This window comes from Patagioenas fasciata, chromosome 3 (assembly GCF_037038585.1).
Source record: "Patagioenas fasciata isolate bPatFas1 chromosome 3, bPatFas1.hap1, whole genome shotgun sequence".
NCBI lineage: Eukaryota > Metazoa > Chordata > Aves > Columbiformes > Columbidae > Patagioenas > Patagioenas fasciata.
The window spans coordinates 21,708,564-21,729,051 of NC_092522.1; the positions used below are offsets into that span (position 1 = coordinate 21,708,564).

At 45.8% G+C, this 20,488-nt stretch overlaps 1 protein-coding gene across 4 annotated transcripts in view; it reads left to right on the top strand.

The window, feature by feature from the left end:
- The window catches only part of LOC136100221 (ALK tyrosine kinase receptor-like), a 74,225-nt gene extending 54,504 nt beyond the window's left edge, over positions 1–19,721 (top strand). For 3 of the 4 annotated variants that reach the window (XM_071805926.1, XM_071805928.1, XM_071805929.1), the window contains 9 exons: positions 1,012–1,076; positions 1,983–2,112; positions 7,977–8,074; positions 9,153–9,245; positions 10,958–11,059; positions 12,443–12,577; positions 13,156–13,246; positions 14,349–16,404; positions 18,812–19,721. In XM_071805926.1, the coding sequence (XP_071662027.1) occupies positions 1,012–1,076; positions 1,983–2,112; positions 7,977–8,074; positions 9,153–9,245; positions 10,958–11,059; positions 12,443–12,577; positions 13,156–13,246; positions 14,349–15,053 (1,419 nt within the window). In that variant the 3' untranslated portion in view covers positions 15,054–16,404; positions 18,812–19,721. The remainder of the gene's footprint in view (positions 1–1,011; positions 1,077–1,982; positions 2,113–7,976; positions 8,075–9,152; positions 9,246–10,957; positions 11,060–12,442; positions 12,578–13,155; positions 13,247–14,348; positions 16,405–18,811) is intronic. The other variant, XM_071805927.1, reaches the window with a different exon arrangement.
- The last annotated feature ends 767 nt before the right edge of the window (positions 19,722–20,488 follow it).

Sequence of the window (20,488 nt, forward strand, 5' to 3'; positions counted from 1 at the left end):
CCTCATAGTATATGGGCTTGTGAGTCTATTAAAAGGGGTCTGTAAGTAGTAAATAGGCAAAGATTTCCCATACAGCTGCAGTAGACAGCAGGTACGAGAAATAAATCCATCCTCTGTCCATCCTCCACATGCTACACCTGGTTTTGTTACCTGTCCAAAGCCTTTGAGTCAGAGACCAAAAGTCTTCACAGGGTCAAGAGCAGCTGGCATGTACATCGAAGACCATGCAAGTAGGAGACGTCTGGTTTTCCAGGGATCTCACCACTCCACTACAAGGTGGATATGTACTGGATGTGAAACTAAATCCTACAAGATCCTGGTAGGGTTCCGCAGGCCTTCAGTAGCCCAGCTAGCTTGTTTTTACCTAGAGGTTACATAGCAGCACAGTCATACTGCTGGTTATAGTTCATAGTCTTGCTGGGAGGTAGCAGGATTGAACTGTCTGAGAGCTCAGGAACTGTGGTTCTCATTCTTCATCCAGCAGAGTCCCATATATTGAGCACCGTTCCCTGTATGCTCTGAGCTATTTCCTTTATTGAGAGGAAGATGACAGTGGCATTAATGGGCCATGTGTTCTCATCTGTATCCCTCAACAGGCTTCACAACCTACTTTAGTAATGGTGTAGCTATTACCTTAGAATGTGGTTTATTTCAGTGAAACAATCGTAGAAGCAAAGAACAGTTTGGGTTGAAGGGACCTTCAGTGCACATCCAGTCCAACCCCCCTGCAATGATCAGGGACATCTTCACCCAGATCAGGTTGCTCAGAGCCCCGTCCAGCCTGGCCTGGAATGTTTCCAGGGATGGGGCATCTACCACCTCTCTGGGCAATCTGGGCCAGTGCTTCACCACCCTGATTGTAAACATTTTTATGGCATGGAGGATTGCTGCAGACAATGCAGCTATCACAAGGATAACTGCAGACAATGTTAGTGCTTTTGATTGTGTCAGGTATTCTATATCTGTAAGTTTAAATATATTCTCCTTGTCAACCTGTTTTTTCTTTTCCAGACATTGCCAGAAGTGTGTTCGGAGCAAGATGAGCTGGACTTCCTCATGGAAGCTCTCATTATTAGGTGTGTGTGAATAAGATCAAACACTTGTGTAGGCTTGCAAAGCCCAGCACTGTAAGGAAAATGATGCTTTAAGAGTTTATGTCCATGCAACACATCTATACGGTAATTTTAGCCCATTGCTGTCACTATTTTACAAAGAGGATAGGCATTACCAACCTTTTGTATTCTTCTTACAAATGAAGACACCAAGGCAACCAAATTATTAAGGGCTGAATTTTCAAGAGACTCCACAGCGGATTTCGTTATCCAGATTGAAAACCTTTAGGCCCAGTTTTCGGAATTAATAATAGGGTCCCTTGATTTGTCTTAGAGATCAGAACATGAGATAAAAAGAAACCTTAGGAGTTTTGGTTTGACCACTCAAAACTCACATATGGCATGGACCTAATGCTTCTGTCATATCGCATCTCAGTGACTGAGTCCTAAAATCCACAGAAGTAGTTTCCCATCATACTGAGGTCTGCAGAAAAATGGAAATACTAGTCTAGACCTTGAGGAATACCCCCTACATAAGCAGATCCCTTTGTCAGCATATTATTTTGAACAACTCTGCCCTGGCTCAGCTTCTACCCCTTGAACAGTGAAATTAGGAGGAGACTTTTATTTTAGCAGACATTCTTTGCTTCGTGTGACCCCTGAGTCTTGCTGTAGCCCAAAAAGGATGCAGAATACAGGAGGTGGAAAAGCGGCCAAAAGCTGTTACTTTCCCACCTTGATTTCTGCACTACTCAGACGGACAGAGAGTGCAGGGGTAGCACTTTGGCTTGATCCAGCTACCCTGCCTTTGCGATTTGTTACTTATTCTGAAAAAAAAAAAATCCCCTCAGCAACACATTTTTATTATTTTCTGTAGTTGTGCTTTTTGGATCAAAGATGCTCCATAATTGAGTCTCCCTGTCTCCACAGCAAGTTCAACCACCAGAATATTGTGCGCTGTATTGGGGTGAGCTTGCAGGCACTGCCCCGTTTCATCCTGCTGGAGCTCATGGCTGGAGGTGACCTGAAATCGTTCCTGAGAGAGACACGGCCTAGACCGGTAAGAAAAGAGAAAATTGAATTTTATTTAGTAAGCTGCTGCCACAAGGCAAGTATGTAACTATAAAAGAGCTGATCCTGCAGCTGCTGTTTCCCACCATTTTAGAGGGTTGGAAAATTTCTGTTGCTAGAAGACGACTCTGTTGGCAGGATGCTACTGGGGTTATGCAGAGGTGCCTCATTTCCTGGACTTTGCTAGATAGCATTACAGATACTATCTAAAGAAAGAATAAAATTAAAATTAAAAAAAACCCCAAACTTCTACTCTTACCTTCCTCACACCCTCTGGGGGCGGATTGAGGGGAAACATCAAGCTAGTAATGATAAATCCATTATTTAAATTACTGATCAGGTGCATTTCTGTGGCTAGCTGTCAGTACCAAGTTTGACACAGGTAAGAAGAGAATCAGGCCTGGAGTTGTTGACTTAATAGAAAATATCTTTATTCCAGAGTTTTAAAGATTTTCCCACTGTAATCAGCATCGGTAGGAAATGAGTCAGTTAGAAATGTACGAGAAATAAATTATGACTTGAAGAGAGGAATCAGTAGTTCAGAAGAATAAAGTTTGCTCTGAGCACCCAGATCAGGGAAGCACCCAGATGTTGTTGGAGTTTAGCACCATGGCCCAGCTTCATACTTTGCCTCTACATTTCTTTGACACAGGGCAAAATGCTGGATTTTATCAGTACAAGAGAAACACAAATTGAATCTAACACATATAAATAAGATTATTCTTCAAGGCATTTGGAAACAGATTAACTTTGTATTTTTTCCTTGCAATTTGGTTTTCAGACATATAAAATGGTGTGTTGCCCATGAGCGCTGCAGTCTTGGATAGATTGCAGTGAAGTGGCTCCTGCCTGGATAGAAAGCTAAACACCCAGAAAGTTGAGATGTTTGAAATCGGAGCAGTCTTTATAAACAGAGGTTGGCTTTCTGTAGCACCTAGGGATGCTTTTGTTAGCTTATACAAATGGGCTGAACTTGGTGGTAGGTGAGTGGGAAAGCTCATGGTTGTTTTCAGTGTGGGCTCCGTTCTCATCCAGTGCAGAGCAGAACGGCATGGGCAGGATATGCTGCCTGGGAGGTGCTTTGTTCAAAACTGCCAGAGCAGGCTGTGCTAGATGGATGAAGTGGCAGGTGAGCCAGGATGGTGTAGGGCAAGGGCATCCATCACTTTGCAATGGAATCATCTTTTTGGCTCATTAAATTAGAGGGAGAAGCCAGCTCAGAGTCTTGTGAGGAAACACCAAGAACATTAGTGTTGAACAGCAGGAATTTTTACCTACTTGCAGTAAGATGAAGCAGTTGCTTTTGTGGATGGAAAGCCTTTAATCTTCATAGGATGCAGTCACAGGAGCCTTCTGAGCTGAGGGATTTCTTTCTGTCTGCCCCTACCCCAGTCATCAGTTCCTCCTTGCATGCGAGGGCTTCCATTTCTGTTAGCAGTAGCTCTGTGCGACCCCTGGGAACGCTCATGTCAGAAGAGGTGGGCAGTTCACTCCAGGCACAGCATACACTACTTCCTTGCTATTTCTCTTTTTGCCTTTGCTCTCCTTCCCTGCCTCTTCTTTCATTGTCTTTCCTGACCTGTCTGAGGTTATCTGGGACTGACCATTAACTACTACTACACACTTCTGTTACCAGCACCTTGAAATCCTCCCCTATTTCTGCTTTTAACTTTCTCCCAGGACTGAAGCAGACCTGGGACTGAGGCTGCTGTTTTCTGCTCTGTCCCATGCTTGTCACTCTTGCGGAAAGCCTGAGGTTCAAAGGCAGGTGGGCAGGTACAAGCCAGAACTGATTCAGAAAAATAATTTCAAGTCCCTCTGTAACAGCTGGGTGAATGTGCATGGCCTATGTGCAGACACAGATCCCTGTGTTTCATTTCCACTCCCAACAGCTTCCTTCCCCTTGCCTTGCCCTGCTTCTGCTGCCATCCCATGCAGTGGATGCCTGGTGAGAATGACAGAGTAATTCATTCTCTGGCTGCTGGGGCAGCTTCTGAGGGGCTAATGGTAGCTGTGAGTGCTGAGAAATCAGCCTCTGGTGCACAAGCTTGACTGCTGGCTCAGAAACTACGAAGCTAGGAGACTGACTCACTGACAGAGGTGAGATGTGTCAGGGGCGTTGTGCTCTGCGAGGTACGGGTTGCAGCTGTGGAAATTGATTCATCCTCTGCATGTACTTGAGATGTGACAGAGCCTCTGCACATGAGGCCCATGGCTCAGTACTGTCAACTGTATCTTTGCATTGCTCTTAGTGAACCGTGAGCTGCTTTGTTCCTCTTATTCCTCATTCAAGGACTGAAGGTAGAAAGCAGGCGTAGCAGACTGGATGTCTAGTTTTCCAGGTCCATTAATGGAAAGACAAGGAACACTGCAGAGTAAACAGGCTTTTGTGAGCTTTGCTTCTAACAGGAATGAACTGAACACATAAGACCTGGTTGACTGACTCAGTAGCAGAGGTGCACTGCTCACTGTGCAGTAAGCACCATATGAATTACTGTTGTCATTTTTGCTTGGTTTCTCTTTTTTTTTTTTTTTTTCCCCCAGTTTTGGCTTTTCTATCTGATCTCCTTACTACCTTGTCTTTTTCACCTACTTCTGTTTTCATTCTGATTGCAGAAGATAAAAGACTTACGTGCTCATTCTCTACCTTCATCCCCCAGGTGTTCTCCCCACTCCCCTGCCACTAACCTCAAATTCGTTGGCCAGTTTCAGTGAAAGTTAATAGAGGTGCTGAAGGCATTCTTATCTCCCAGGGCTCCTGAAAGGAGAAAGCGCCATCCTTGAATGACCACTGAGCACAACAGTTGTCTTGTTTGGCTTGCCAGCAAGAACCTGTGTGACTTGGAGCAAGACACACCAGCACACTGCTATGAGCTCAGCCACGGAAAAACATGCAAGAGAGCAGAGGGAATGGAGGAGAAGGAGGCAATGCGAGGGAAGGGGGAAGTTAAGATGTTGTAAGGGACATGAAGTGAGAAGCTAGAGCTTCTGCAGAAGGTATCAGGAAATGGGATGCAACTTAATGGGAGATCAGGATAGTGCCAGCGCACAGGTTATTGTATGTTATTTGTCTGTGTTTTTCACATAAATAATGAAAGCAATGTTCAGCCAACACGTGGTGATTCTTCTGGACTCTAAGCAAGAACTGATGATACGTGTAAACCAAATATTCATCCAACATCACTGATACAATACCAGTGACTTTTGTGGAATATTGTCGATTTGTGCCAGCCACATCTACTCTGTAAGCTTCAGACTGAAACTTCTCCATGGGTCAAAGGTTTACAGTCCTGAAGGGCTTCTCTGCCCCATTTCTAATAAAGTTTCACATCTATTATAGGATTACCCCTTCCTCCTCATCTGGAGAGAGGCATTCTGGTAGATTCAGAAATGCCTGGAATCAGAGCCTTCGCTCCTTATGAGTGCCGCAGAATTGTCCCTTCTGGGAAGTTCAGTGCTGATCTTTCTCACACACACAGGACAGCAATGAAAGAACAGCTCTGGAAGATAAATTGTATATGGATAAATGATTCCCCTCCTTTGTGTTGTGCAGCCTGTTGCACAGAGCAGTGATTACGCTGAACAATACACAGAATTTCCTTCACCTTTAGCAAGATTCAGCCTCACCCAGGGAGATGTCACGCGAGCGCTTCCAGCGTGCCCAGTGCTCTGAGCAGTGGTGCATTGCAGCTGCCATTGTCCATTCATCTGGGGAGCAAAAGCTGTAAAGTGAATCCTTTGGTGCCTCAAGGCTGCTCCCCTTGCAAAATGTATCCCAAACCTCCATTTTTCAAACAAAGTACATGGCTAAATTGTCCTTGGGTGGGCAGTCACATCTGTTTTAGGACTGTATTTAGCCAAATAAAAGGTGGAAGGAATCCATCCGTGCAGGAGAAGGAAGGGAAAAAAAGGAAAAAAGAGAAAAAAATGCTATGCTGTTGAAATCAGCCTGTGGCTTCAGCCTACTGACTGCCTTGCTGTATAGCTCAGGTCTGGAATCGATTGCACGTAAAGAATTGAGCTTTTTACTCAGTTTTCACTTCAGGTTTCTGACCCTTGCTCGGAAGAGGAAGGAATGGATAGAGATATTCATTTCTCTTTGGTTATGCCCTGAAAGTAAAAAAAAAGGCATCTGCGTCCTTTCTTACTGTAGCCATATTGTGTAGCTGGTGAGTCAGTTTAACATGCAGAGATAAAAAAAGATTATTCCCCCCTCCCCATGAAAGTGGGGTGAGAGAAAGGCTTTGTGTTTTCAGGAAATTGTTAGTCTACAAAAAGAAAGGTTTTAGGGGGAGATGCAGTCTGGTGTTTTAAAGAATCAGTTAAGTATATATATGCAACGAACTATACTGTGTTAATAATAAAATATAGGCAGGTGGTACGTAGTCATGAACAGGCTTTGTTCACATAAAGATGCAGCATTTTTCAATTATTGCATTAGTTGAGTGTTGAGGCCAGGTTTTTCCTAATCTCTTTAAGACTTTTCTTAGGTTTCAGCAGCCAGTATTTACTGTTTAACTACTGGCTGCTGCCTGCTGCAGAGCCTGGACTTATTTCCAGTCCCAGTTAGCAGTGGTTTAGATCAGGTGGGATGGCCAGCGCAGCATCATGTCAGTCTAGAGATACGTTTCATCACAACTGATGGGCTGACAGGGCCAGCAGTCCCTGTCACTGGAGAACCCGTGCTGCTTTGTGCATTGGTGGGAGAGACACGTGGGCAGGTGTGCCTTTTGGGCACTGGGCATCATGGTAGGTGTCACAAGAGAGAGCCAGAGGGTGGGACAGGCTTGTTTGGTCAAGTGACCAAGGCCACAGAGAAACACTTAGCTAGCAAATGGCAGCTGTGGAGTAAGCAGTCACAGAATCATAGAATATCTTGGTTTGGAAGGAACCCACAAGGATCATCAAGTCCAGCTCCTGTCCCTGCATGTGACAACCCCACAGTTCACACCGTGTGTCTGAGGGTGTTGTCCAGTCTCTTCTTGAACACTGTCAGTCTTGGGGCTGTGACACCTCTCTGGGGAGCCTGTTCCAGTGCTCCAGCACCCTCTGGGTGAAGAACCTTTTCCTAATGTCCAACCTGAACCTCCGCTGGCACATCTTCCTGCCTTTCCTTTGGGTCCTGCCCGGTTGTTTGTCACCACACTGGCAGCAATGATCTCCTCCTCGCCCACAGGACTGGCTGCAGGGATCACTGCTTCACACCTTGGTGCAGAAGCTGATGGTTTTGTTTCAGAGGCCAGCAAACACAAGCTGGTACTCAGCCTGCCCTGCTCACTAAAGCATCTGCTCCTGCTGGCAAGGGCTGTAGCCTTCATCAGAGGGGCAGGGACCAGGAGTTGGCAGCCTTACTCTTCCATAGCCCTTGGCTACACAAACCTGTGTCAGTGCTCCAAGGGGCAAGATAAAACCTACACAGATGTGGAGGAGGGAAAGAGCAAATGTGACTCATGCCATTATACCAAATGTCATTCTCATTGTTCAAGGTGACTTTAGAGAAAATCTACCAAAATTACAAAGAAACTGAGTGAGGACCAGTTCAGGCTACAGATCTCCTCAAAAATCAGGCTGAAAATTCACAAGTGTTTCCCATGAGAATGGGGAGCAATTCTTACAGAGCTGGAAATTCAGATCCAGCTGTTCTGATTCTGTCCCTGGGATTTGCATGACATTGTGCCTGCACATCCTTCACAGAGTTCATGCATATGAGCTCTCTATTGTGCATTTTTGCTATCCCTTTGTGTGTTAACATCTGAGCTATGTCACATATTGGAGAGTTCCCACTGCTGTACCAGGGATGAATCATGTCATGTTCTTGCTTTTAACCCATGTTTGTTCCTTGCCTTTTGGTAGAATCAGCCGTCCTCCCTTTCCATGCTGGACTTGCTCCATGTGGCTCGTGACATCGCTTGTGGGTGTCAGTACCTGGAAGAGAACCACTTCATTCACAGGTAGGTGAACACACCTGTGTCAGCATGGGCATGGCTTACATACAGGCCAGCACAGACTTGTAATGTGCTGCTTGATATGTTTATGTCCTGCTGCACTCTAGTGGCTGGATACCTTTAAACAAGGTAGATAAAATCAGCATAATAGAAGCAATTAACAGACAGGCTGCTATGAACCAGGGTGCAGAGGACTGAGGTTTTACCAAAGTCTCAGTGCATGCACTTGTGCAGCCTGTTTTGCTACTCTGCAAATGGAAACACAATCGTGTGACAGAAGTCTTCAAAGCTCTTCCTGTCGTAAATTTTGCTTAGTGCCTTTCTGCTCATTCTGGAACCCTTTTCTTCTCCCTCTTGAATAATGGAAGTACAGCCAGAAGTGCAGCACCTTATGACTATCATTACCTGGTCCTGCAGAAAGGGGTGTTTGGCAAATGTCCATTATTCTACCTGGAGCATTATGTAGAGATGAGTGGAGAGAGATTGTAGTTCACTCTCCTGAAAGAGCTACCCACAAGATACGCCACCACATTATTCAGATCTCAAGGTTTACTTCAGCCCAGCAGAGGTGAAGCTGGAGCTTTACCTGCACACATGGATTCAAGCCTGTACCTTCAGTCTTCAGAACACCTGCACATTGTTGTTCATCCTGTCCATGACAGTACACCCATTTGACAATGTTTGAACAAGCATGGTAGTAACAGGTCAGCGGATCATTCCCCAGACAACTTAGTGTTGGTACTGGCACATTGCTGAACTCAGCCCCACTCCTTGCAACTCCTTAGAGACTTAAAAATAGCTCCTGGTGGGAAGGGAGGCTCATGGAGGTCCATCCTTTCAGCTGAAAGTTGTTACATGGAGATTAAAGAGGAAATGTTAAAAAGCTAAACTATTCTTGCTTTTGGGCTAGATTGGAATTTGGGACATCACTAGTTATCCATAAACACTGCCTTATCTGGCTTTTGTGGGCTCTCTGCAGCTCAGGAAAGTAGCTACTATTCTTTGTTTTCTTTTTGGCTTGCAAAACGGTTGAATGATTAAGTGGTTCTTCTCTTTCTCTTGCTTTTCTTCCCTTTCCTTGTAGGGATATTGCTGCCAGGAACTGCCTCCTTACCTGTCGAGGGCCTGGGAGAGTGGCTAAAATTGGAGACTTTGGAATGGCCCGGGATATATACAGGTAGCAGAGCTAAGCCCAGGGTATCTGCAAGTGGCAGCTGGCTGAAATGAGTGAGGAGTGGTGTTTGTGCAGGAGAGCAGGCTCTACCCTGCTCTGCATAACGCTAGCAAGGCAGAGTGGAGAGATCCCACCCTGCTGAATCCCAGCTAATGCATTTTTGGTGTTTGTCTTCGTGCGTAGTTTAACTGTGCTCTGCAGACTTTTCCTACTCCTGACAGCTTTCTTCTGGGTGATGAAGTCTGATGGTCATGGAGGGCATTTTTCCTCCCTCTTGTACTATGTCCTCAGTTTCTTGTCTTTAGCTTCTCCACACTGAATGGCATCGATGTGCCCTTTTGTTTTTGTGGTCCCAAATCATTCTGAGTTTAATCTCTCTCCTTGATACTACCTCTGCCCCTTTGGTTTGATGTCATCAGTAAATCTCCTCAATTTACTGCAGATAAAGGAGGAAGGTGCAGAGGAAGGTCAGGAAAATGTAATCAACCTAACTGGAATTCAGCCAGGATGCAGGGTTAACTACTCTGCTCTTGCGGGAAGTGCCAGGAAATCTTTAATGACCACAAGCAGTCAGGGCTGCAGTTTGATACCTCATCTTCCAGATAGCACCTCCAGAAGCACAGCACCTTGTCCTGCTGTGCTGAGGAACTGATTTGCCTCTGACTCGGAAGAAGGAATGCCTTGTTCTCAAGTCACCCACACTGTTTATTCCAGTGCCTTGCCTTCTTTTTTACCTGCTTGGGGATTCTCCTGTGCAATTACTAAGCCAGGCCTGGCTCTGCTTAGCTTGAGATCTGACAGTATTACAACCTGAGGTGATGCAAACAGTGTGCTACCTGCAAAAGCCCAAGTGTGTCAGAGCTGCTTATTTTTTTTCCTTCTCTCCTCCCTCTCCCTTCACAAAGAGCCCCCGCTCTGCCACACTGTCTGATGGGACTCTGCTGGGGCAAAGTAGCATCTGTCACACAATCAGCAGAACCAACTGCCAAGATGAATGCTTTGGTGCTGAGTTTTCAAAGATGCCTTTGAAGTTTGCACATGTTTCTGTGTCCATGAACATCCTTTGGATGCTCTGGCTGTGTAGTTATGAACAGTGATACCACAAGCAGCCTACTGCAGCTGCCAGTATGGGATCCGAGGCTTGTAGATTTTATTGTAAATGACGATGACACTAAAGAACGGATGTTCTTCCTGTCTCAGGAGCACGGGAGGTGGTTTGTGTACTCCTGTCCCAGCTCTAACAGTGAAGCATCTCCCTCATTAACCCCTGGTTCTCAGGGTTTTGCATTTCACTTGCAGTTCTTCAGACTGGGTACATATGGAACAGACTTTGTTCATTTTTGGTGGGGGTGCACAAGTTGACCATGTGTGAGGCAAGGTGGAGATCTTGCTGTGGCTGAGAGGTGCAGGAGGATGGCCCTGCCAGCAGCAGAGCAGTGTGTGAGTAATTCAGTAGGAGTGTGCACACAGGTAACCATAACTTGGGTTCACCAAATCAGGCCTAAAGCGAGGGACATGAGAGCAGTCATTCCCTGGTCTGCCCATTTCCGCTGTTTTTGTGAGAAGGAGCAGATCTCTTCAGCTGTGCCATACTGTTTTGTCTAAATTGGTCTCTCCTCTGGCTTATAATTTGGATATTTGTAATTATAAAAATTCTAAATTAATTATATTTTCTGAATTCTTGGCTCACTCTCTGTTTCGTTTGTTCTTTGCAGAGCCAGCTACTATCGGAAGGGGGGGTGTGCAATGTTGCCTGTCAAATGGATGCCTCCTGAGGCTTTCATGGAAGGGATATTTACATCAAAAACAGACACATGGTGCGCTTCCTTTCTTTCTTAGTCCCATCTGTCTGTCTGTGTTGTAACCTCTTTTGTAGAGTGTGAATATTTTGTAAAAAATGCATGTTCATTTCTCCTTTACTAAAAAGACAAGCTAGGTCTTTCAAAGCCACTAATCTTGGAGGAGACAATAGAACAGAAAGATCAGACCTGTGTGAAGACTGGTGCTGCCAGGGAGGTGAGCAGGCGGGGAAGGGAGGTTGAGGCAGATGCAGGTGCCACTTTGCTGCTACAGGGAGGAACATGTTAGTTCCATGCTGAGGAAAGCAGCACGGGAGACTGCAGGCAGGGTCCATCCTCCAGTGAGGAAGAAGAGCATCATGTACACTGGCCCAGGTTGCCCAGAGAGGTGGTAGATGCCCCATCCCTGGAGACATTCCAGGCCAGGCTGGACGGGGCTCTGAGCAACCTGTTCTGGTTGAAGATGTCCCTGCTTATGGCAGGGTGGGTGGACTAGATGAGCTTTGAAGATCCATTCCAAACCAAACTATTCTGTGATTTTATGTATTGTGGCTTTCATCTTTCTCCTGGCCTGCAGCAGCACTGTGAGCTCTTGAGTTGCCAGTGGCCACAAGAGGGCGAGGGAGATTGGGTGAGCAGGAGGCAAGAGCTCGGGAGGTGTGTGGAGGGGATGCAGCTCCAGAGCAGGCCCCGGCAGAGGGGTGTTGATATGAGCTCTCTGTGGCTGAGCTGCTACCTGTTGCAGCACCAAGCACAAGAGTTTCCCATTGCTGCACATAGCGCTTTGCAATTTGAATCAGTAAGGGGGTGATTTCCAAGCAGCTGAGCAGATTTGGAGGGAGTCCTGTCCTGTTGTCCCCAGGGCTTTGCAAGCCACACCACACAAGCCCAGCACTGTGATATTAGCTGATGAATATTTTTGTTGTACTCTGAGCTACAGGTGGGGGCTGTGGGGCTCAGAGCATCAGTGGGTATTCATTGGTGTGTTATTTCATGCAGAGTAGCTTAATCGAGAGGGAAAGTTTGTTGTAAGTGATCAGGCCACTGCTCCACTCAGTGCTGTCTCCAGCAGGGACTGATGTCTCAGAAAAGCATAACCTGACTTTCTCATTTATTACATCTAGTTGAGCAGTGCTGAGTACAAGGGTAAAGCAACCATATTTACCTACCTAGGCTTCACTCACTTAACAGTCAACTATTAGCATTCATTAAATTACTCAAAGTCCACTGTTACAACTATGCAGCTTATTTATGTCTGAATCCTGCAGCGGTGATTTCCACAAGCTGCCTGAGAACAGACCACAGAGAGCAATGTTGACGGTGCTGCATCCAGGGGTGTTGCCCCTCAGTGATGGTCATTCCCATATCCTTCACTTTGTTTTCCTTCTCCTCTGTGTTCAGGTCCTTTGGTGTACTGCTGTGGGAGATATTCTCTTTGGGATACATGCCCTACCCTAGCAAAAGCAACCAGGAGGTTCTGGAGTTTGTAACCAATGGAGGAAGGATGGATCCACCTAAAAACTGCCCTGGCCCTGTGTATGAGATTTTAACTTCGATATATTCATACAAATAAGGTTACGTTTGAATGCTGTTCTCTAGTCAGAAGTTAATCACTTCTAAGATTTATCTTATCTTGACTGATCTACCTTATTGAATTTAAGTGCCAGTGACTTCCCTACTAGTTAAATTTTCTGTGTGCTTTGGAGAAGAATTCCGGGCCCCTTTGAGAAGTACTGGCTACTGCTTTTGCAGTCAAAGATGGTGCCATATTTCTGTGTCTTAGGTTAGCCCTGAAACCACTAATATATGAGGTTCTTCACAGGTAGGGAAAACTGGTCTCCATTACCTGTAGCCTTGCCTATCTCTAGTGAATTTCCCAAGGGATTTCAGGTGGGTGGGTTATTTCTCTGATGTGCTGTGGACGTCACCCCACTGGTGGCCACATTCCCGTGGTTACCATCACCTCAGCTGTCTGACTCTGGGGAAGGCAGAGCACTTGTATTTATTAAAGTCAGAGTGGTGATGTGTGCTCGTGGTTTCTAGGATGCAGCAAGTTGCTGTTCTGTACCAACAGGATCTGCTATTTATGAGCATCTCCCGTTCTCCTCTTCCAGGTACCGCATTATGACCCAGTGTTGGCAGTACCAGCCGGAAGACCGGCCAAATTTTGCCATAATCCTGGAGAGGATTGAGTACTGCACTCAGGTATCAGTGTTCATTTGACTCGACTGAGAGGGGTGGGGAGGGTTCCCGTTGAGGAGCAGTTTAGGCGAGGCAGAACATGCAATGAGCAAGCAGTACTGCATTTCTGCAGTCAGCCTGGGACCATTACTGTGTCAGCCTGGGACCAGTGGCTGGGGTATTTACCCCAACAGAAGGCTGATCCTTCTTGTCTTTTACTGCCAAAAGGCACAAACTTAGCTTTACAAAGAGTAGACCTGTAGTTCTGCTCCTAAAGGCACAGATTCTAACAAGCAAAAGAGCTAAGACAGGCCAGCACCCATACATGTTTCCCATGTGTCATGTCAGCCACTCCATCCCAGTGTTCACCCTTAAGGTGTGGTCAGCACTGAGCAGAAGTGGTCCTGGCTTAGAGCACCTTTTCCAGGTGGTTTCTGCATCTGCGCACATTTTTCTAAATCTGGCCTCAGTCAGTTTTCTTTCCCTCACTGGTCAGGAGGCTTGGTCTGGTTTTCATGTGTGTTTGGATCCCGGGATGGAGAGGCATTGTTTTCTGCTATCTATAGCTTGCCATGTCATCCTCAATAATTAAAAGTTGCTCAGATCACCACATTTTCTCTCAGTTTAATTTTCAAAACTGCTTAAATAGCTCAGAACCGCAGTCCCTATGGATTCAGGATTCAAGGGGTCTGGCAGTATTGCCTTCTCTCTGCATTCCCATTCCTCCCTTGTTGTGTGGAAGCAATACTTTCATGGCTGAAACTTTCTCATATTATCTGAGAATGTTATGAACTTCGAGATGATATAGATTCCAAAACAACATTCCCACGGGAAATCTGGCTGGACATAAAAAATGTTTTTCATTGGCTTTGTTCCTCTGCTGTTCTGTGATGAGTTTTAGGGTTGCTTTTTTTTGAAGAGTTCAATTTTAAGGGTATCCTATTGCATCTCATGGCTAACTGTATTTTGCCAGCATCCTCTACCTATGGAATATGGGCTCTGGGTGGTGGGAAAGATGCTCTGTGATCATAGCACGACAGCTGTCAGGCATGTCAGGTTTTTTACCAAGTCTGAGTATGCATGATGGTAGCAGGCTTTGAGAAATCCTCATTGTTCTCCCCGGCAGGATCCAGATGTCATCAACACTGCTTTGCCAGTAGAATACGGCCCATCAGCTGAGGAGGAGGAGAAGGTAGCGATGCGCCCTGATGATCCAGAAGGAATTCCTCCTCTCTTGGTCTCCACACACCAAGATAGAAAGGATGACAAGCAAACTCTGCCATCTCCACCACCCCTGCCATCAGCCACTGCTGCTGGAAAAGCTCTCGGCAAAGTGGGAACCTTGGAACCGCCAGTCCCGGGGAAGGTGCAATCATCCTCAGTGGGGGGACATATCAACATGGCCTATGCCCAGTCCAATCCTCCTTCTGAGCTGCACAAAAGCCGGAGCTCCAGAAACAAGCCCACCAACCTCTGGAATCCAACCTACGGTTCCTGGTTTGCGGAGAAGCAGGCCAGCAAGAACAGTTCTCTGCTGGAGAAGGAGATGCCCGAGAGGGAGAATTTGGGACAGGAAGGAAACTGTACTGTGGGGCCCAACATTGTGACTGGCCGACTGCCTGGGTCCTCCCTGCTGTTGGAGCCATCTTCCCTAACAGCAAGCATTAAAGAAGTGCCTCTCTTTAGGCTCCGCCACTTCCCCTGTGGGAACGTCAACTATGGGTACCAACAGCAGGGCTTACCCTTGGAAACCTCCACGCCACCTTGCACGAGCAGTTACGAGGACCCCGTCCTTAGAAACAAGAGCCACATAACCCAGCAGGGGCCGTGAGAGCCCTCTACCCTCTTGACTTTTCCCCCTGTGGCCCCTGAGCATTGAAGAGATGTCCTGTTACCCAACACACCACGAGCAAGGGATCCGGCTGCATCACCTTCCATTCTGTGCCAGCTTGCTCCAAAAGTGCCACCCTCGAAGCTGTAATTTCAACTGACCTGAGAAGGTTCCAATCATTGGAGTAAAAGAACCAAGGGGGAGGGAGGATACAGGAAAGAGATGCTATCTGCAAGGCCCGGCTGCTGTTGCATCAACTCATACGCATGGTTGTTGTCATGCCCTTCCTGTGAGCTTTTCTCAGTTGTTCATTCTCTGCTTAAGTGTAAAGCTGCAGCTCACCGAGTGTTTCATGTCTGGGGTTTCCATGCCAAACCTGTGGTTGCTGTGGAACACCTGGAGGTCTCCGGCAGCTGCCAGAGGTTGTAGTGGGTTTGGGGAGAGCATCCTCCATCCAAACTGAAAAAGGATACAAGAGCACTGAATGGTGACGCGATGGCACGTGCCCAAGTTGTGTCCCAGCTACAGTCCAGTCTTCAAAAGTCCTTGAATGCACAGTGGTGATGGCGGCAGGGCAATACACTGGTCATACCACATTCCTTGAAAGAGAGAGGAGAGGAAGCACAGAAGATGGGTGTAGATGCTATGAGGTGTATTCTGGGTTGGGAGTGGGGAGGGTGTTGTTTGGCTGGGGTTTTTTTGTTTTGTTTCCTTTTTTTTTCCTTTGCTTAAGAACTAAAACGGAGTAAAGCCCTTTAAAATTCCTTCTGGCCTACGAAAGTAGGAATGTCCTTCATCAGGAACTTGTGCATGTCAAGCAGAACCAAGGTGAAGTTTTAAAGGACCATAATCATGAGAGGAACTTTCACCATGCCCTGAAAATGGACAGCCACCCACGTACCTCAGAGGTTTACAAGAGCCTTTGATGTACCCTGTACAAACGACAACATAAAAGCAGAAGACTACATCGTGCCACAACCTGGATGCCAGATACCGTCTGTATTTGCGAGGTTTAGCCCTTGTTCTTTAACAAAAAGTGTATGATACTGGTTTAAAGATAAGCACTGCATTGACTCATTTTGTACACCTCGTGCATGAAAAATATTCCAGTTAAGTGTATTGTCAAAACATAGGTGTAGGAAATAATTCATGTGTAAAGTTGTGAATTAGTAACTTCAACTTAGGGTTGCAAGGAGCTGTTTTAGCATGAATGCTGTCTGAAAAAGGGATGCCTGTTTCCAAGGAAATAGGTGTAACGGAGCATCAGCAAAGGAATGTGGATGTATTCTTCAGTCTGAGACTCTTCGTTTCAGTGAAGTGACTGAATCTGGCCCTGGATCCAAACATGGAGGTAAGCTCCTGTCCTCATAAGGGAACAAACCAGAATCCATATATGCTGCTCCTAGCCTTTGACACATGCAGACTGACAGCAGAGGGCTAGGTTTGGGCCACCATCCTTCTAAAAAAATTATAAATAAGAAGGGCGAGGTAGTGTGCTCTCCTAACCTGCCCTTCTGCCACCTCTGATACACAGAACTAGAAACCTTTTTTAGATGAATGCCAAAGCTGAGTGTGAGGGTCGGGTAATAGGGCTCTGTTCTTGTGTTGGGAAGCTTGAGTCAGGAGCTGCTCCAGATTTCATGTTCATCTGCTGGTGATCCAATGCTGCTGCGTGACCTTGGTGGGGATCACAAGGGTTACACGCCTCGGCTGCTCTCCTGCTGCGTGCAGGCTGCTTTAGCTTGCATTAAGAGAATATTTGTGATCTGCGAGATTATGAGGCTCGCAGCTCCCATCGTGGAATAGCCACTTGGGGGGGATTCAGTCCAGCGTTGGACTGTGTTCCTGTCACACGGGCCGCTCATTCAAGCTCAATGGGGTAGTTTTCCAGAATCTCAGGAAGGCTGATTAATTCACCAGGTAAGCACTATCAGAACAGTTTCTTACACTGGTCTGTTACTCACATATAATAGCAATTTTCATTTAAATATTTTAGTTTTCTCATTTTCAAAAGGGCTGAATCTCGTCATCATTGTTTTATTTGGCTCTTCTCTGTGTAGGAGCACTCTAAATGTTTGCTGTCCTGCCTTTTGCATGTTACTGAGTGCAGGATCTGACCTGTACACTGATGAATGTTCTTAAATAATACACAAGAAGTTGCAAAGTTAGTGATGTTTGACTAGTGGAAATTATTAATTCTTAGATCTGGGGCAGAAGCTCTGATGTGGCACAAAGGCAGATAGGCTGCCAGGTGATGATGTCAAAAGTAGCATTTCAAAAAGAAGCGTTAAAAGAGCGAGCAGCAAGATATGATTGTAAGTTTGTGGGAGTGAAGGGGGTAAAAGGCCCCTGCCGTGCTAGGCAGTTATTTTATCCCAACTGAAATACTATTAGAAGAATGAGAGTTGCAAACGAAGGAGGAGCTAAACACATTACTGCTTCTTACCTATGGAATACGTGAGGAGATAATTCTGGCCGAAGGAAATGGTGAATTACTGCGGAAATTCTCCAGTCTGTTGAGTATGGTGCATTGAGATAAATCCTGTTCCTGCACTAGCAGGTGGTTTTCAGTAAGCTTCCTGCCAGTGTCTCCAGTGTAAAATGCTTTGTTGTGGGGTTTTTGTGTTGTTGGCTTGTTTTAAATCCTCCCCATTTAACTCTTGGAATTGAGAGGAATTCAGAAATCCAGTTTGCGCATATTGTTAATATGAAAAAAAAACAATTCTGAGCTCTTCCAGAGGAAGCATTCAGGCTGGTAGCCCTGTGTGCTGTCCAAGTACAGTACTCCAGTTTGCAAAAATCATTTTGTAAATACTGATGCTAATCAAATCTTGCCACTCAAAAACAAGGCTTGGAGCATTTGCCTGTCCTCTTTCTTAGAAAACAACTAATGCCATCAATGACAAATGATTTCCATGAATTAATTGCCTGTACTAAAGGCTGCTCTGCTACCTGTGTGCAGCTGCACCACGGAGTTTCCTGGTCGTTCTGCAGTGGCATTGCTTAACTTCTTTAAGTACCTGTCCTGTTGCCAAGGCATTGCCAGGATTTCAGTGACAGTGCAAGATTTTACTGGTATGGCTGGGATGCTGTGAGGAAAGCTTTTCTTAATGGTACCCAGTTCTTCCATCACTCAAGTAACAATTCACACTCAGGCTCAATCCATTACTACAGTATCCCAAAGGGTAAGGCCAACAGACTGCAGTTCAGAGGTTCTAGACTTGGCGTGCATGTAAAGAGCTGAGTAACTTACTCAACACAGTTGTAAGGAGACTGGCTTACATTCTGTACAAGGAGGTACTTGATAGAATTTATCATTTCTTTTGCAACATCTAGAAGTGTTCAGTGTCCATGTTTCTTGTGTTCCAACTTCTAGCAGTTTCATTCTAGCACATTTTCTATAGCTGTACACCATTAGCAACAGCATTTTGTCCAGTCATAAACCAGGAATTTTGAATTTGTGTCCTGTTCAGTTCTCAGAGCTGCAGGGAACAGAGGGGCTTAGTCACCATGAGCTATCAAGACCAAAGCAGCCCAGCATGTGTTAATGCCAAATTCCCTCACAGTGATGTAGGAGGGAAAAAAAAAAATATCAAGTTATTTTAACCCTCTTACTTGTTTTTGTCTATGACTTTTTAAAAAAAAAATATAATTCATTGAAACAATAGAAACAGTTTTAATGAACTTGTTTTTACGACTTAATCTTTTCCATTGGCAATGATTACGTTCTTGTCTTACGTGTCTTCCTCACTCTGCAGGGGAGCAGCAGGAAGCAGTATGAGCTACAGGATGTAAAGCACGACTGGGAGAATCCTGTGCTGCCACTCTTACTCTGAAAATGGCTGATTTCCACCTGGATTTTAACTGTTTCCTGTAAATGTTAGGTAGGTGTCTGATTCTGTAAGCTGCTGAAGGTAAATGAGGTTGGGATGCCTGTTTGTCTGCCTTTCCACCTCTCCATCTTCCTTTTCGCTGCTGAATCTTGTTTCTCCATCCTGTGCCTGGAAATGGAGGCAAGAAGTTTGGGTGGTTCTGCTTCCTCGAGTGGTGGCAGGAGAGTGGCTTTGCTCTAGCGAGGAAGGAGGTTTTGATACCACGGGTTGAAGGCAGGGGGCTGCGTTAATGTGGCTGAGCCACTCTCAGTGCTGTGGGTCCCTTGGTGTCCCCCCGTCTGTGCCCAAAGGCCACAGGCTCGGCACCAGAGCAGCCACAGCAGCACTGGGGGCAGCTGCTCACGCTGCCTGATGTAAGAGGTGTGAAATGGGCTCTGAAGGACTTAACTTTGCGTGTCTGCTCCTGTTACTGAGCCCGTCTGCTGGCTGACAAGAACCTTGAGATAGGAATAACATAAAACAGCCTTTCACTGCAGCAAAGACATCAGCGTTTGTCTGTCCCAAAGCTAAACCCATCACAGGAAAATGTCCGAATTGTCTGCATCTGGCTTCTTTTAGTAACAAAGCTTCATGATAGGAGTGTCTGTCTCATGTACAGCAGTTTATGCAACATTGTTTATAAAGGAAGGGCCTGTGGGCTTCAGGGATACTATAAAGAAAAATACTAATATATGGTCATTGAGTATTTTGTATTGAATAGTGTATTTGTATTGTAAACAAGTGTAGTGAACCACAAGGCATGAAGACAAATAAAATGGCTTTCTCTGTGTTGCGCTGTGTAATGATTGGGTCAACGTCACATCATTTTTGTAATAACCAAGGGATGGCTCTGGAGATCAGTTTTCACTTGGTAAAGCTACAGAAGGACAGAAAAAGGAGTTGTGGTGTTAAACTGAGAGTCACCTTCCTGGTTGGCAGCAGCAAGTTTGACTTGTTTGCATTGCAAATGTCGCATCTCCCAGTTTCTTCCAGAGAAAGGTGCCAAATCACCAAGGTTGGCCTTTACCTGTAGGAGACTGGCCAGTATAAAGAGAACAAAGTATATGGTTGAAGAGAGAATCTAGGTGTTTGCATTCTTAAACACTTATATTCCAAGACAGCATTTTTCTTTGAGTCTGTATGTGGACTTTGAGTAGGTCTAATTACAAGCTGCATTTTAATACAGTGGAGTGTCCTACAGTCCTGTGACAAACATGGGAAGAGGTTGCTCCTGCCCTGAAATGTTCTTTTCCCCTCTCTGTACCACTCCCGTGCTGCAGGTAGCTGCTTTCTCAAGAAATGCTCCTTAAAATGAGGACTGACTTACCTATAAACCGTATTCTCTTGCACTGGCTTGGCCATATGCTCATTCTCCTGCAAGACTGATCTGTGGTTTAGTTAACAAGACTCTTTCCTGAGCAAGTATCTGGCAGGCACTCCTCCTCTTCCTCCGTTTCCCCCCTTCCCTGAGAAGGGAGCTCTCCTTTGCCCTCCCAGGAGCACCTCCAGTCCCTGGGCCCCCACCACATCCTGGTTCAGATCTGGCACTGGCTGGAAACCTGT